The sequence below is a fragment of the Mesoplodon bidens genome, assembly GCF_964165515.1.
Source record: "Mesoplodon bidens genome assembly, chromosome: 2".
Classification (NCBI taxonomy): domain Eukaryota; kingdom Metazoa; phylum Chordata; class Mammalia; order Artiodactyla; family Ziphiidae; genus Mesoplodon; species Mesoplodon bidens.
The window spans coordinates 104,850,614-104,867,539 of record NC_138177.1 but is presented as its reverse complement, the minus strand read 5'-3'; the positions used below and the strand labels follow the sequence as shown (position 1 = coordinate 104,867,539).

Below are 16,926 nucleotides of genomic sequence, written 5' to 3'. Positions count from 1 at the left end.
ACTAAATAATTAGGCATAAACTATGGGACTTCCCTGGTGGCACAGTGGTTAAGAATCCACCTGCCAATGCAGGGGACACAGATTCAAGCCCTGGTCCAGGAAGATCCCACATGCCGCGGAGGAAATAAGCCCGTGCGCCACAACTACTGAGCCTGTACTCTAGAACCCACGAGCCACAACTACTGAAGCCTGCGCACCTAGAGCCCATGCTCCTCAACAAGAGAAGCCACTGCAATAAGAAGCCCGTGCACCGCAACGAAGAGTAGTCCCTGCTCGCTGCAACTAGAGAAAGCCCACGCACAGCAACGAAGACCCAACGCAGCCAAAAATAAAAAAATAAATTTATATAAAAAAAAAATGAGGCATAAACTTTGCTATAGTGTTGACATCTTGGAGTAATAACAAGGCACTTACACAAATAAAACAAGAAACACTTAGATGTCAATATACTCATTACCTGTTTGTAATGGCCGAAGTAAAAGAAGAATAATTTGGGATATCTGTTTTCCAGAGGGCTCTTCAATCAGCTCAAGCAAACCCAACAATAATTCCTTTGGATTACATAACTATAAAAATATTCACAATTGAACCTGTTTAATGCAAGTTGTATTTAAAGCCACATGATTATTATTTTTAAAAGGCATACACTGAGATAGTATAATTATTTTTGTTTAACAGTAAAACACCTCATAAAAAAGTTTTTTAAAAATACACTAGCAGGGAGAATGGATACATGTATATTTACGGCTGAGTTCTTTTGCTGTGCACTCGAAACTATCACAACATTGTTAATCGGCTATACTCCAATATAAAATAAAAAGTTTAAAAAAAATTAAATTAAAAAAAATACACTAGCAAAACACAGAGTCTAAGATTCTGTGAAAGCAAGAAGTCAAGGGTCTCCCAATGGACAACTACATTTAAGAGACTTAAATTACTGACTAATGGAAAAGTTAGAGAAATAGGGGAAAGGAGAGCCTGAACACCAGAGCTGAGGTTTCCTTTGAGCTTTGGCTGTCTACTCTGAAGGCTGCCTTTGTCTCCCAGGGCTTCCAGCAGGTGGGATCTTTCTGTCTCATACTGCCAAGGTAGTTAGATGAGTGCAGAGTCTCTTTTGTTTTTCCTGAACAAAACTTTGTGTTGCTTTCTGACTGGTCATATCATATCTTATCGCCTCACTTGCCTTGTTTTTCTAAAAGCTCTCATAGTTAATAACTAATATCTAGGGAGTTCCCTCTTTTCAAGTACATATTTGTGTCCATTTACAGTGATCTCTAAGTGGCTTCTTATAATGTCCTTTTTCTTAGAATTTCTCTCTTGTAACCATCATTTTTAGCTTATAACTCTATTAACCTTTTACTCAGAGCCTATCTAAGGCTGTCAGTCACCACTAACCTATTTCCTACTCTTATTTCCTCTGTTATCACTGGCATTCTAGGTTTTTCATATTCTTTTAGGGAACATACCATAGAAGAAAGAACACTCAGATTTGATTTTAGTTCCAGCGTTGCCAAAACATCAGTGTGGCCTGAAACTACCTCTTTAAAGCATGAATTTCACATCTGAACAATAAGCTACTTTTTAAAAAAATAGAGCTTTTTAGGTCTCTCTCTGAAGATTCTGAATCAGTGGGTCTAAGATGAGGTCAGATAATTCTCACATCCAGAAAATTTGGGAAAAATGAAATGGACTGACCCATCCAATAAATAAGGATGGGTCTTTTTTCCAAAGAGTTCCCGCCTATACTTTCATGAACTAAAAGCTTTCTCACCAAAAACATTAAAGGGAATTATAAAATATTGCTGTGTATTGTGACAAAGAGAATCTAGTTGTGTTAACTTACCTTTACCAATAAATCAAGCATCAGAAAATAATACTTTCGTTTATCATGTTCCTTATCATTCCATAAAAGGCATCGAACAACAGGACCAACAAGATTCCAGCCCATATTCTTAATGATGACCTGTAAAAACATTTTCAGAGTACAATAAAGCAAATACTGCCATCTACAGGACTCTCACAGTGAGCTTTCTTAACCTGGAGGAGCTGACAATTTCCTCTAAAACAGGAAAGGTGAGGCAAGTGAATCCATGGACATCTCACCATTGACTTCCTAGGGTTGAATGTTAACAGGTAACAGCATTCTAAAATAGTTTTTAATACTTTCACTGAGGAAAGGCAAATGGGTCTTTACTTTTAACCAGGTAATTTGGTCTTTCCCAGGATTTAAATAGCTCCTCTAGGGCTTCCCTGGTGGCGCAGTGGTTGAGAATCCGCCTGCCAATGCAGGGGACACGGGTTCGAGCCCTGGTCCAGGAAGATCCCACATGCCGCAGAGCAACTAAGCCCGTGTGCCACAACTACTGAGCCTGCGCTCTAGCGCCCACAAGCCACAACTACTGAGCCCACACGCCACAAATATTGAAGCCCATGCGCCTAGAGCCCATGCTCCCCAACAAGAGAAGCTACCACAATGAGAAGCCTGCGCACAACAAAGAGTAGCCCCCACTCGCCGCAACTAGAGAAAGCCCGCGTGCAGCAATGAAGACTCAACGCAATGAAAAATAAATTTAAAAAAAAAAAAAAAAGGTGTATTATAGGCTGCCAGTTGTTTGGAGCAAAGGGAAAGGCTTCACACCAACTTCTCAACATCTGGCCTTTGGGTGACTTAAAAGATAAAAGGATGGGGCTTCCCTGGTGGCGCGGTGGTTGAGAGTCCGCCTGTCGATGCAGGGGACACTGGTTCATGCCCCAGTCTGGGAAGATCCCACATACCGCGGAGCAGCTGGGCCCGTGAGCCATGGCCGCTGAGCCTGCGCGTCGGGAGCCTGTGCTCCGCAATGGGAGAGGCCACAACAGTGAGAGGCCCACGTACCACAAAAAAAAAAAAAAAAAAGATAAAAGGAGATACCAGAACATTTTTATGACTGAGTAACAATTTCTAGAAATCTTCCATTAAGTAGAAAAACTTCTTCAGTCATTTGCTTCTCGTGATTAGAACTTGATGACATGTTTTACTGTAAGTGTTCAGCTTATTGAAATCCAATGCAAAACAGAAAATGTTGCAATGCAAAATGAAATGTTGGTGTCATTCTCTTTTTAAGGCAAGAAAGTCAGTTTTCTAGCCAAACTCTATTTTCCCTTCAAGTGTATTCGTTTTCCACTTTCCCCTGGCCTATTTTTTAAAGTTCTCTTTCTTAATTTAGGCTTTTTCAAAATCAACTTTAATAAACAGAAATTCCCTACTACCCATTCTAAACTTAGAAATCTAAGTTATAGCTCATAAAGAACTTTTCAAAGGAAAAAATACAAGCCACTCCAGAGCAAAACCACTGATTTTCAAAACCATAACAATATACTAGATTTCTCTGGCCTGCATTCTACTTCAACTCATTAGTATTTATCAAGCATATATGTCAGGTCCCTAGAATATTCTAGATGCAGGAAATAAAGCAAGAAACACAACAGATAAGAAATCTATCCTCAGGACTTCCCTGGTGGCGCAGTGGTTAAGACTCCACACTCCCAATGCAGGGGGCCCGGGTTTGATCCATGGTCGGGGAAGTAGATCCCACATGCATGCCGCAACTAATAGAGTTCACATGTCACAACTAAGGAGCCGGTGTGCCGCAACTAAGGAGCATGCCTGCTGCAACTAAGACCCAGGGCAACCAAATAAATAAAATAAATAAATTATAAAAAGAAAAAAAAAAAGAAGTACTGCTTTAAAAAAAAAAAGAAATCGATCCTCATAGAGTTTACATTCTAGGTTCGTTTGAAAGAAAATACATCTAGGAAGAAGACAAATAGGTACAATACCCCCTCTGTAACCCCAGTCTTATAAGGTAATAAAGGTAGGGTATAAAGTATAGCAGGAGGGACTTCCCTGGTGGCACAGTGGTTAAGAATCCGCCTGCCAATGGAGGGGACATAGGTTCGAGCCCTGGTCCGGGAAGATCCCACATGCCGAGGAGCAACTAAGCCTGTGTGCCACAACTACTGAGCCTGGACTCTAGAGCCCGTAAGCCACACATACTGAGCCTGCATGCCAGAACTACTGAAGCCCGCCCGCCTAGTGCCCGTGCTCTGCATCAACAGAAGCCACCACAATGAGAATTTCGCGCACTGCAATGAAGAGCAGCCCCCGCTTGCTGCAACTAGAGAAAGCCCGCGCGCAGCAACGAAGACCCAACACAGCCAAAAATAAATAAATTAATTAATTTTAAAAAATGCTAAAGTATAGCAGGAGAATAGTCACTTCTACCTGGGGAAGGCAAGAAAGGCTTCCCAGAATAGGTGATAGCTATGCTAAGGCTTGTTAAAGAAACAAGTTTATCAGGCGTAGATAGGTGGGAAATACATTCAAGGCTCTTAAACAGCATTGTGCTAGGACTTAACATGGCCTAGAGAACTAGCAATGGAAAAATGTCAGGGTATGTGGATACATAGTTCAGAAAAGAGGATGTGCTATCTGTTTACATCTTTATTTACCAACTGTAAGTTTTAGTGTTTGTCTTATCAACCTGCATGAGGTCCCTATATGTTAATATTCACTTCACTGTATTTATGACAAATTGTCATTTGGTTTTTTGGTTGTCCTAATTTTTTTTTTTTTTTTTTTGTGGTATGCGGACCTCTCACTGTTGTGGCCTCTCCTGTTGCGGAGCACAGGCTCCGGACGCGCAGGCTCAGTGGCCACGGCCCACGGGCCCAGCCGCTCCGTGGCATGTGGGATCTTCCCGGACCGGGGCACGAACCCGCATCCCCTGCATCGGCAGGCGGACTCTCAACCACTGCACCACCAGGGAAGCCCGTCCTGATTTTTTATACAGCAAAATACAGTGATTTTTTTTCTTTGGTCCCTTTTCTAGTGCTTTTAGGTCTAAAACAGTTTTCCCCTTGAGATACATAAACACTCATTTAAATTAGAAAAAAAAGGGGCTTCCCTGGTGGCACAGTGGTTGAGAGTCCACCTGCCGATGCAGGGGACACGGGTTCGTATCCTGGTCTGGGAGGATCCCACATGCCGCGAAGCGACTGGGCCCGTGAGCCATGGCCGCTGAGCCTGCACGTCCGGAGCCCGTGCTCCACAACGGGAGAGGCCACAACAGTGAGAGGCCCACGTACCACAAAAATAAATAAATAAATAAATAAAATAAAATAGGAAAAAAATATATAAATACACAAATACTTATATATATATATATATATATACACATATATATACTTACATATATATATACTTAATACACACACACACACACATATATATATCGCCTTTCTTTTCATTCAGTAAGATTTACATTGGAAATAGGGCATAAAATGCAGCCTTAAATTGATTTTTTTTAAACAAATAGCAAAACAATCATGTTTTTTATCTAATGGGATAGACAGTTCCGTTGATCTCTCTGAATATTCTTTTTGCACTAGTTTTTTCTTCTGCCTGGCACACTCTTACCCAGACAGTCCCATAGCTTACCGTGGGACCGCCTCTGCTTCCTTCAAATTTCTGTGCAACTTCACCGAACACAACCCATCCCCCTAACCATGCTGCATTATTCTCTATAGAATTTATCACTTTCTAACCTACTAAATGATTTATCTGTCTTTGCTAGAATTTAAGATCCATATGGGCACTGATTTTTGTTCATTATTGTATCTATTCCCAGCATCTAGAGTAGGGCCTGTTACAAAATAGATGTTCCAGGGCCTCCCTGGTGGCGCAGTGGTTGAGAGTCCGCCTGCCGATGCAGGGAACGCGGGTTCGTGCCCCGGTCGGGGAAGATCCCACATGCACGGAGTGGCTGGGCCCGTGAGCCATGGCCGCTGAGCCTGCGCGTCCGCAGCCTGTGCTCCGCAACGGGAGAGGCTACAACACTGAGAGGCCCGCGTACCGCAAAAAAAAACAACAAAAAAAAACCCCAGATGTTTCACAAATACAGGTTGAATGATGTCTATTACTTCTAAGCATGACAAATTATCCTCTCTCCAAAGATTTGATATTATGTCTTATTTTCTTCTATCTTTTGTGTGGCCTGACATTTAATATTTAGGTCTTTACTAATTGGGAATTTATGTTATATGTTATTATAACACATATAATTTTTCCAAATTACTAAATATCAACAGTGCTGATGTTGAAAACCCCTGCACCGTAGTGTCTTAGGACAAACTACCATTCCTGTGACTTTAAAAAAAACTTTTTTACACAAAGCAGATTAATAGTAAATCTTGATCAATATTGATTGTCACCTGCAAGTAAACTAAGGTGGTTTTAAACTCTGTCTTATCAATATCTGAACCTTTGAATTTAGAAGACCACATTACAAAGGTGATCCTCAAGCTATGACAGCTAACCCTCACTATGCTTAAGTCTATCACAATCACCTAATCTCTAAGAGTGACACACAAATCTACACCTTAATCTTGTATTTCTCTACTGAGCTCTAAACATTACTTTTCGATTGCCTGCTGCATCTTAAACTCAACGTTGCCAAACAATGCCAACTTATTTGTCCTCTACCAGGGAACTTTCTCTCCTCAAGTTGCCTGTTTCTGTTCAGGATGTATTGTCTTCTTAGAGGCTAGAAACCCTATCATCTTTGTCACCTCACTCTCTCTCACCCTCACAATCAGTCCTCTCTCTTCTACTCTAAAACTTCCTTGCAAGTGCTACACTGTGCTAACCAGAGGCAGAGCAGAATCGTTAAGAGCTCTGGAAACAGGCTGCACAGGTCTGAATGCCCAATGCCACATAAAAGCTGATACTTTTGTGCAAATCACTTATCATTCAGTGACTCTTTCCTTATCTAGAAAATCTCATCTCATGGGATTCAGGAGAGACTAAGTGAGTTAAAAGATGTAAAGCACCTAAGACAGCACCTGGCACACAGTAGATCTCAATAAATATTATTAGCTTTTATTAATTTTATTATTAGCTAAAAGTAAGGTACTCTCAAAGATAATCCTCTGAGAATGCAATTGGGAAAAATCAAGGAGTTAAAGAAAGCATTAAATTTATTTTATTGGGGGCTACAAAGGTATTATAAACACATATCAAAAACAAATGTACTAAATAAAATGTGCTAATTTTTATTTTAAAAAATTATAAATAAAAAGGGATAAGACCTTTGAACTAGTAAGAGATTCTATAACAATGTATGATTTAAAAGTTTTAGTAATCTCCTAAATACAATCAAGGTGCCCTGGATATAATCCTAGGCCAGCATGACTAGGTTGTGATATCAACAAAGAAAGAAAAAAAATTTTTTTTTTGGCCATGCTGCATACCATGCCGGATCTGAGTTCCCTGAGCAGGGATCAAACCTGCGCCCCCTGCAGTGGAAGTGCAGAGTCTTAACCACGGGACCGCCAGGGAAGTCCCCACAAAGAAAACTTCTGTATAAATAAATAGGACTATAAATGAAGAATGATTATGTTCCTGGAAAGAAGATGATCTTCCCTTATATAAGAGGGGTGGGGATGGGGGAGGGGTTCAAAGACACAAAATTAGGCAGTGTTGTCAACACTGTGTCCCAGCTGTTCCTGATCCCAAAAACATCCTTTCTCATTGTGCAGAATTATTTCTCAGACAATTGTAGCTGGATGATATTGGCCAGTAAGGTCATCCAGCTCTCCCAAAATATGATCTTACTTAATATTTGGTTTCCCATATACACCTGGCTGAAGGAAAAGAATGTGCTGATGACCAAAAATGAATATGTAGCCTGCCTGATACTTATATTTCTCAATGTAAATTGCTAATTCAAATACCACTTTGATCTCTAAACCAGAAGTAATCCCCACTCCTCTAAAGCATTTTACTTATATTTCAACTATAACACTTATTCTGGAGAAGCTAAATGAGTTAACAGATGTAAAGTATCTGTTTATTCTGCCTCCTTATTCCTAGTTCTTTACATGTTTATCTCTTCCACCAGACTGTAAGCACCTTAAAGTATATAATTAGTTCTAATTCCTTTTTATTTTCCACAGTTTTCTACTGTGGAAATTAAGTTGATTCTTAAATGTTTGCTGAAAAAAAAAAGGATGAATAATAGCATCATGTAGCTATTCTCTTCCTAGTAAAGACTGAAAAGTACATACAAAGATTATACTTACCTTATTCTTTTCATTTTGAATAATTTCTAATAGCTGATCTATGTGCCCTTCATCTATGCACCTTTGGCCTGCTAACTGAAACAGGCCAAAATCTTCCTCTTTAAAGTCTTGCTCTTCTAGGATTTGCTGGCAAAAACAAAATAAACAAAAAAAACAGTAATTTTAGGCAAATGGAAATTCAATAACTACTTGACTTATTTTATCTCTCTCTAAAAAAAGAAATGTTTAAATTCTAGATAAGGTGCACATAAGCATATATATGAAAATTAGGATTAGCCTAAAAATACTTTAATAAATCATCTTGAAATCCACTGTACCAAAGAAATCTATGAGAAGGATCAGTACTAAAATTATAAAGATTATTTCTCCAAGTGACATACTCCAATCTGTCTTCTTGCCTTCATGCTATTTATTCATAGGTCAAAAAAAAGCAAGGATTAAAGAAGATTAACAATTTGAGTGACCGCAGATGTAATTAAAAGTAATCTGTGCTCTGCCCATATTTTGAAAGATTATTTAACTTCATAAAAAGAAAAAATTACTTACACATCTCTTTATTATGGAATGAAGTTCCTCCACAGCCATTCCTTCTTATTTTTCCTAGTTTTGATGCTGAAATGTACTAACGTAAGACAAACTGTTAACTATCAGTAATACTATATTGAAATATTAATAAGTTGTTTCATTCTGATTATTAATAGATACAATAAAGAAAATGGAAAGTTTTAAAGCTGAAATGGTTTTACTGAAAGTTAGTATGTTAGCCTAAGAAAATTTTAAAAAAGAAAAGCCTCCTGTTTCATCTTTTAAGTTTCCTTGGAGCATAATTTTGAAAGATAAACTCAAGGAAAAAAAAATCCTCTAGTGCACTCCCAAGAGGCAGCGCAAATATGGACTACAAGGGCTTAAAAAGGCAGTCTTTTTTTCTCCAAAAGGTGGGCCTGAAATCAGTTCTAATCATCAGGGAATTTTTTATTTTTTAACGTCCCAATTGACAGAAAATGGAGTGCAACACAGCTCACCCGGAGGGAGTTAAAGTTGAGATGTCCTCCACCGCAAGTGTGACCGGGGCATTTGTACGAGATGTAGTCCCCCCCAATATAATCAATCGAGCTAGTGAAATCACTGTATCGCACGGAGACAAGGCAACAGGCCGCCCTCAGGACAACACCGTTGCGTTCCCACAGGCCATCGTTTACCCCGGAGGGAAGGCCCGTTCCACGCCCCGCAGGAGGAGCGGGGGTCGGCAGTATCCTCACAGCAGCGCGCTCCAGGGCGGATAAAACCCCAGCGCGCGTGCAGGAGGCATCCAAGGGAAGCCATTTCTCCCGGTTCCTGCCTGCGTCGGCCTTCGGGCCCCAGACCTCGCGGGGGCGGTCTGCCCGCGGCGCCGGGTTCTCTGAGACTCACCGTCCACCGCGAGTCCCGGCCGCCCGGGACCCCCGGTACACCCACTTACCCGCCTGGCCTCTCGCCCCGCTCCTTCTCCTCCTGTTCCTCCTCCTCCTCCGGCAGAGCAGGCCGTTTACCCGGCCCCGCCCCGCCCCAGCCGGCCCCGCCCCGCGCAACGCGACGGGAGGCGGAGTCTTGGGGGAAGGGCCCCAGGGCCGGTTCCGTCGCCGACGACGCTCCCCATGGCCGACTGGGTCGGCAAGTGCTCTGCCGGCCGCAAGGCCCGGGGTCCTTGCGCCTCCCGAAACGTCGCAGGTAGGAAGAAGGGACTGTTCCTACGTTTGGAACTGAGAACTGGTCCCCGACAGAATTCCAGACTGAGGCGTGCGGGGCGCTCCCGAAAGGTTGCCCCAGGGGAGGAGGTCTTCGGGGCAGAGAAGGCCGAGAGATTCCCACCGCCGAACTCTGGCCTTCTGGGAAAGACCTTCGGCCAGACCCCCATCTCTTTACACTAGTATTCCGAGATTTCCCCCAGAATGGGCTGTGCTGCACGGTCTGAGGGAATGAGCAGTAGAGGTCCTGGGAGCCTGCAGCTGGGGTCGCCAGAGTGGGCAAGTGACCAGGGCAGCGTCGGTAGGCCGAGTGCAGCTGACCTCGACTCAGGCACTGGTCCTTCTTCCAGATATGCTGCTGCTTTGGTGCCCTGGTTCTCTGAGGTGTCAGACCCCTCTTTACCCGGGAGCAAACATTTAGGGGGACGGAGAGTGGTTGCCCCTAGAAGTACCCAGATCTCGGACTTTCAGGAGTGCTTAGTTATGCAACTGTGATACAAGAAAAAATTCAATCCTGAGAGAGATAAATTTTAGCCAAGAAAAATAATTAGTTTGCAAAACCAAATTGGATTCCCTTATCATTTCATTTGATTTTCACACAGGAGTGGAAGTGAGATGTGTGGAAAAGAAGAAAAGATGGTCTACAGTTTATTTGGGCAAGAATCTGTCCTGTAACCTGGTGTGTTTGTGTAGACTTGACCTGTTTTTTGTTTTAATTGTAGGTACTAAGCAGACAAGTGCCTTGAAACAAGAAGACGCTTCTAAAAGGTATGAGAACTACTCACACAGCTGCTTTCACTTATCTGTTAATCACATACTAATTGAACCATTTTTAAAAACAATAATGGGTGCTACCTCAGAGAAAATTATTTTGAAAGAAGGGGAAGATCTGGGAAGTATGATAAATTCTCACATAGATTGTTATTTTCCCTACTCCACGCCTTAAGAAAGTCCAATGGACACTTTTAGATTGCTGGTGAAGGCATGAGTATCTGTAGAAAGATGTCAATGGGAATAAACATTCCTGAATTAACCAGGTACTTTTTTTTTCATCTCTTCACAGTCTCCTTTTTTTGCATTATATGCCAGAGACTCCAAGAAACCTTTTTTGTTGTTGTTGTTGTTTGTTTACATCACGTCCATATTTTCAGCAAAAAGTTGTCCTGTACTGTTTATAGGCATCTCCTAAAAAGGATTTATCGCCTGTCAAAAAGGTTTTTAGAATAGATGTAGTCTATGAGGATGATTAAAGTATACATATCTATAAGGTATCATTTTATCAAGTATTGGCTTTGGCCTTAATTTACTCATTCTTTCAAAAATTATTTACTGAATGTAAGACATGCCAGGTTTGTGTTAGGCCCTGAGGATATGATTTTTTAAAATTTTTTAAATTGAACTATAGTTGATTTATAATATTAGTTTCAGATGTACAACATAGAGAGTAAATATTTTTGTAGATTACACTCCATGTAAAGTTATTACAAAATAATAGCTAAATTTCCCTGTACTGTACAATACCTTCTTGTTGCTTATTTATTTTATACATAGTTTGTATATCTCAATTCCCATACCCCAGTCTTGCCCCTCCCGCTGCTGTCTCCCCACTGGTAACCACTAGTTTGTCCTCTATATAAGTGATCTTATATAATATTTGTCTTTCTCTGTATGACTTACTTCACTAAGCATGGTACCCTCTGGGTACATCCACATTGTTGCAAATTGCAGAATTTCATTCTTTTTTATGGCTGAGTAGTATTCCATGGTGTGTATAAACCACATCTTCTTTATCCATTCATCTGTTGATAGATACTTAGGTTGCTTCTGTATCTTGGCTATTGTAAATAATGCTGCTATGAACATTGGGGGGCATGCATCTTTTCAAATTAGTGCTGTAATTTTCTTCAGATATATACCCAGGAGTGGAGTTGCTGGATCATATGATAGTTCTAGTTTCAGTTTTTAGGGAACCTCTGTACTGTTTTCCATAGTGGCTGTACCAATTTGCATTCCCACCAACAGTATAAGAGGGATCCCTTTTCTCCACATCCTCGCCAACAATTTGTTATTTGTAGACTTTTTGATGACGGCCATTCTGATAGGTGTGAGGTGCTAGCCCATTGCGGTTTTGATTTGCATTTCTCCGATGATTAGAAGTGTTGAGCAGTTTTTCATGTTCCTGTTGGCCATGTATATATCCTTGGGAAAATGTCTATTCAGGTCTTCTGACCATTTTTTAATTGGGTTGTTTTTTTGTTTTTATATTGAGTTGTATCAGATGTTTATGTATTTTGGGTATTAACCCCTTATTGGTCATATCATTTGCAAATATTTTCTCCCATTCAGTAGGTTGTCTTTTTGTTTTGTGGATGGCTTCCTTTGCTGTTTAAGCTTTTAAGTTTAATTAGGTCCCATTTGTTTATTTTTGCTTTTGCTTCCTTAGCCTTAGGAGACAGATACAAAAAAATATTGCTGAGTTCTATGTCAAAGAGTATTCTGACTCTTTTCTCTTCTGAGAGTTGTATGGTTTTAGAGGCCCTGAGGATATGATTTTGAACAGAATACACACAGTTCCTGTCTAGTGGAACAGAGAAATACCAATTAAATTATCACAAATAAATACATAATTACAAATTACGGTAAGTGCTATAAAGGAAAAGACTGATGAAGGAACTGAAAACAGGGTCCAGTAAAGCTGGAGGTTGGCAGGAAGGGTGGTAGGTTTTCAGGGAAAGGCTTCTCCAAGAAAGTAATAATTAAACTAAAACCTGAAGGCTAAGTAGGCATTTACCAAACCAAGAGTAGTGAGGCGAGACCTCCAGCCAGAAGTGGCAATATGTGTGACAAGAAAAAGCTTAGTCATTTAAAAAAAAGGAGAGATGCTGAGGGTGGTATGCAGCATTCTGAGCAAAGGAAGAAAGCAGCATAGGAAAAGGTTAGAGGTGGGTTCCATTCAAACAGTACCTGGTAGGCCATGGTGAGAAATTCAGATTTTCTAAGTGCAAATGGGAAAACTTTAATAAAGTAGTAGAATTTAAGTTTTAAAAGTTGTAAGATGTTAGGGATAGTGATCATTTGGGAGTGGAGAAATCAGATAAATTTGAGATCTGTTTTGAAGAGTATTCTCCTGTGGAGCAGCATGATTATAGTGACTTGGCTTTAGGAAATATTATTGGGTGGGCCAAAAAGTGCCTTCAGTTTTTTAAGTAAAAATAAAAGACACATTTTTCATTTTCACCAAGAACTTTATTGAACATCGTATTCACCCTTTTGTTCGACTATCTTCTGCCATTTTTTAGGCAACTTCATAATTCCATCTTACCAAAACTTTTTATCTTTTTGAGCAAAGAACTGTTCCAGGTATCTTTTACAGTCTTCCAGGGAATTGAAATTTTTTCCATTAAGAGAATTTTGTAAAGACCGAAATAAATGGAAATCCAAAGGTGCAATGTCTGGTGAATTGGGTGGATGAATCAGAACTTCCCAGCCAAGCTGTAACAGTTTTTGCCTGGTCATCAAAGAAACATGTTGTCTTGTGTTATCCTGATGAAAGATGATGAGTTTTCTGTTGGCTAATTCCGGACGCTTTTCGTCAAATGCTGCTTTCAGTTGGTCTAATTGGGAGCAGTACTTGTTGGAATTAACTGGTTTTCTGGAAGGAGCTCATAATAGATGACTCCCTTCCAATCCCCCCATACACACAACATCACCTTCTTTGGCTGAACACCGGCCTTTGATATGGTTGGTGGTGGTTTCATTTCACTTGTCCCATGATCTCTTCCATTCCACACTGTTGTACAGTATCCACTTTTCATTGCCCATCACAGTTTGTTTTAAACACAGAATGTTTTCATTACGTTTCAGTTGAGAATCTCATGCGGAAATACAGTCAAGAAGGTTTTTTTATTGTTGTTTTGAAGGGTTTTTTTTTTTTTTTTTTTGGCTGTGTTGGGTCTTCATTGCTGCACGTGGCCTTTCTCTTATTGTGGTGAGCAAAGGCTACTCTTCGCTGCGGTGCACGGGCTGCTCATTACAGTGGCTTCTCTTGTTGTAGAGCATGGCCTCTCGGCGCACAGGCTTCAGTAGTTGTGGCTTGCGGGCTGTAGAGCACAGGCTCAGTAGTTGTGGTGCACAGGCTTAGTTGCTGCACAGCATGTGGGATCTTCCCGGACCAAGGGCTCGAACGTGTGTCCCCTGCATTGGCAGGTGGATTCTTAACCACTGCGCCACCGGGGAAGTTCTGGTCAAGAAGGTTTTTTTCACTTTATGTGGAACCCAAACATCAAAGCAATTCACATAACCAACCTGGTGCAAATGATTTTCAAGGCTTGATTTGGATATTTTGAGTGTATCTTCTATCTCCCTTGTGGTATAATGTTGATTGTTCTCAATTATTGTTTCGATTTGATTGCTGTCAGCTTCAACTGGTCCACCCACCTGTGGAGCATCATCCAGTGAGAAATCTCTAGCACGAAACTTCTCAAACCATTTTTGACATGTTTGATCAGTCCCAGCACCTTCTCCGTACACTGCACAAATCTTTTTTTTGCATTTCAGTTGTGTTTTTACCTCTCTTGAAATAATAAAGCATAATATGCCAAAAATGTTGCTTTTTTCTTCCATCTTCAATGTTAGAATGGCTACACAAAAAATTCACCAATTTTGATAAGTTTTTTTTTTTTTTTTTTTTTTTTTGCGGTAGGCGGGCCTCTCACTGTTGTGGCCTCTCCCCTTGCAGAGCACAGGCTCCGGATGCGCAGGCTCAGCAGCCATGGCTCACGGGCCTAGCCGCTCTGCGGCATGTGGGATCTTCCCAGACCGGGGCACGAACCCGTGTCCCCTGCATCGGCAGGCGGACTCTCAACCACTGCGCCACCAGGGAAGCCCAAGTTTTTTTTTTTAATGTACGCTGATATGACAGCTGTCACATACAGTCTAACAAAATTGTTCTGAATGAAGTTAAAGACAACTAAGTGCTACTAGAGCCATCTTATGGAAAAAGCCTAACAAACCTTTTGGCCAACCAAATACAAAAGTAAAGTTTAGTTAATAATGATAACAATGTAATTTGCAACTCTCTTCAACATGGATCTGGCCATAAGCTTGAGGAGATTATATTTTATTCTAAGCACTGTGATTTGAAGAATATAGATAAGCTGAAATGTATTTTGAGTAGATCACCCAGGATGATGAAACAATTAAAAATCCTTGGGGTAGCCAACTAGTTGTTGAAAGGAGTGATCCTTCATAAATTTATTCCAGCTGAAAAATACTTCCACATTCAATCCAGGTGAATAGTATTAAACCAGAAATTAAAGAGCTTTGCAAAAATATAAAACAATTCCTCTCTTCACAATAAATTTTTCATTTAAAAATATGTTAAGCACTTCCCTGGTGGCTCAGTGGTTAAGAACCCACCTGCCAATGCAGGGGACATGGGTTTGAGCCCTGGTCCGGGAAGATTTCACATGCCGCAGAGCAACTAAGCCCATGCACCACAACTACTGAGCCTGCGCTCTAGAGCCTGCAAGCCACAACTACTAAGCCCATGTGCCACAACTACAGAAGCCCGTGCACCTAGAGCCCATACCCCGCAACAAGAGAAACCACTGCAATGAGAAGCCCATGCACCGCCACGAACAGTAGCCCTCGCTCGCGGCAACTAGAGAAAGCCCGCGCACAGCAACAAAGGCCCAGTGCAGCCAAAAATAAATAATAAATAAATTTATTTAAAAAAATATGTTAACATGTAATGGGTGCATTCCTATTAAATGAATTAATAAAAGAATGCTTGAAATTTTTCTCACCTTTAATCCTAGTATGGTAAATATCAACAGGTGTAATATCTATATAAGCGAAAGCTAAGAGTATAAAGGAGCACTGAAACCAAAAAGTTTGAGAACCACTGCCGTACACCACACTACCTGTCATTTGGGTTAGAGGGCAGCAGTGAGACCGGGCTATCCATGGGAAACAGCTGTAGGTATCCATCAGTTAAGAGGAGTGCGGCTGTTCCTGCAGGTTGAGGTGATTAACCGCTTAAGTTAGCAACTCCTAATGTACATTCTGTTCTGATCTTAGTATATGACATAGCTTTTAGTGGTAGGCAGCAAAATGAGAAAAATAAAATAATGTTTGTCATAAAGCTGAATATATATATTCAGTACAAAGAACTGTCTTTTAATCTCTGTCCATGTCTTTTTTACATATTTGACATAAGATTGGTCTTTATGAAATGGTGGGAGAACAGGTGTTAATTGCAAGTTTCTTCTTGTTTTAATGTCCCTGTTTGTCCCCAACTGGCAATCTTGTGTCATTTCTCCAAATTGTTTTTGTAAGACATATTGCTCCAGGCCAGGAACTAGTCTAAAGTCTTGGAAGTCAGTGAAGGAAGGGAGAAAAGGTGAGTACATTCTAGGTCCAGGTGTGAGAGCCTAGTCAATGTCCAAGAGGGCAGCAAAGGTTGTTCTGGTAGGCAAGTAGAAACTAGTGCAGGAAAGGAGCAAATAAGTCACCAAGATAGTTGGTATCTTTGGTCCCATGGCAGTGGTTCTCAGCCCTGTTACACGCTAAGATTATCTGGAACACTTAAGAAAACACCAGTAACCAGGCCCCGTCCTCAAAGATTGTGATTTAATTAGCCTGCAGTGGGACCTAAGCATGGTGTCTTTTAAAAAAATCTCATCAGATGATCCTAAAGTGCAGCTAGACTTGAGAACCACTGTCCTAGGGCCATTGTTTGATCAGATAGCCTCTGCTTTTATATTCATGATGTGCATTCATGGGGCCAGCAAAGGCTGACAGAGTCCCACTGGTGCCAGGATAAGGTCCAGCCCTCCTAGGAAGATTGTTGCTTTCCTAAACTATATACTCATATCAATATAGTTATTTAATAAGACTTTACAACAAAAGTAAGTAAATACTTCTTTGCAAATATGACTCTGTCCTGTCAAACTGGGCCAGCCACTACTTAACTTTTGAGAATTAGCACAAAGAAATTTTTACTTATAAGAACAGCCGAGGGCTTCCCTGGTGGCGCAGTGGTTGAGAGTCCACCTGCCGATGCAGGGGATACGGGTTC

General features: G+C 40.9%; 2 protein-coding genes across 6 annotated transcripts in view; one reads left to right on the top strand and one right to left on the bottom strand.

Annotated features, from left to right (window-relative positions):
- The window catches only part of GLMN (glomulin, FKBP associated protein), a 45,266-nt gene extending 35,605 nt beyond the window's left edge, over positions 1-9,661 (bottom strand). The window contains exons 1-5 of one of the 2 annotated variants that reach the window (XM_081223850.1): positions 9,581-9,661; positions 8,668-8,743; positions 8,122-8,247; positions 1,844-1,963; positions 458-566 (exon numbers count right to left, since the gene is read on the bottom strand). In XM_081223850.1, the coding sequence (XP_081079976.1) occupies positions 458-566; positions 1,844-1,963; positions 8,122-8,247; positions 8,668-8,706 (394 nt within the window). In that variant the 5' untranslated portion in view covers positions 8,707-8,743; positions 9,581-9,661. Of the gene's footprint in view, positions 1-457; positions 567-1,843; positions 1,964-8,121; positions 8,248-8,667; positions 8,744-9,580 lie in introns of those variants that run through there. The other variant, XM_081223851.1, reaches the window with a different exon arrangement.
- A 60-nt stretch (positions 9,662-9,721) lies between these two features.
- The window catches only part of RPAP2 (RNA polymerase II associated protein 2), an 83,613-nt gene continuing 76,408 nt past the window's right edge, over positions 9,722-16,926 (top strand). For all 4 annotated transcript variants that reach the window (XM_081223848.1, XM_081223846.1, XM_081223847.1 and 1 more), the window contains exons 1-2: positions 9,722-9,828; positions 10,568-10,613. In XM_081223848.1, coding sequence (XP_081079974.1) covers positions 9,756-9,828; positions 10,568-10,613 — 119 coding nt within the window. In that variant the 5' untranslated portion in view covers positions 9,722-9,755. The remainder of the gene's footprint in view (positions 9,829-10,567; positions 10,614-16,926) is intronic.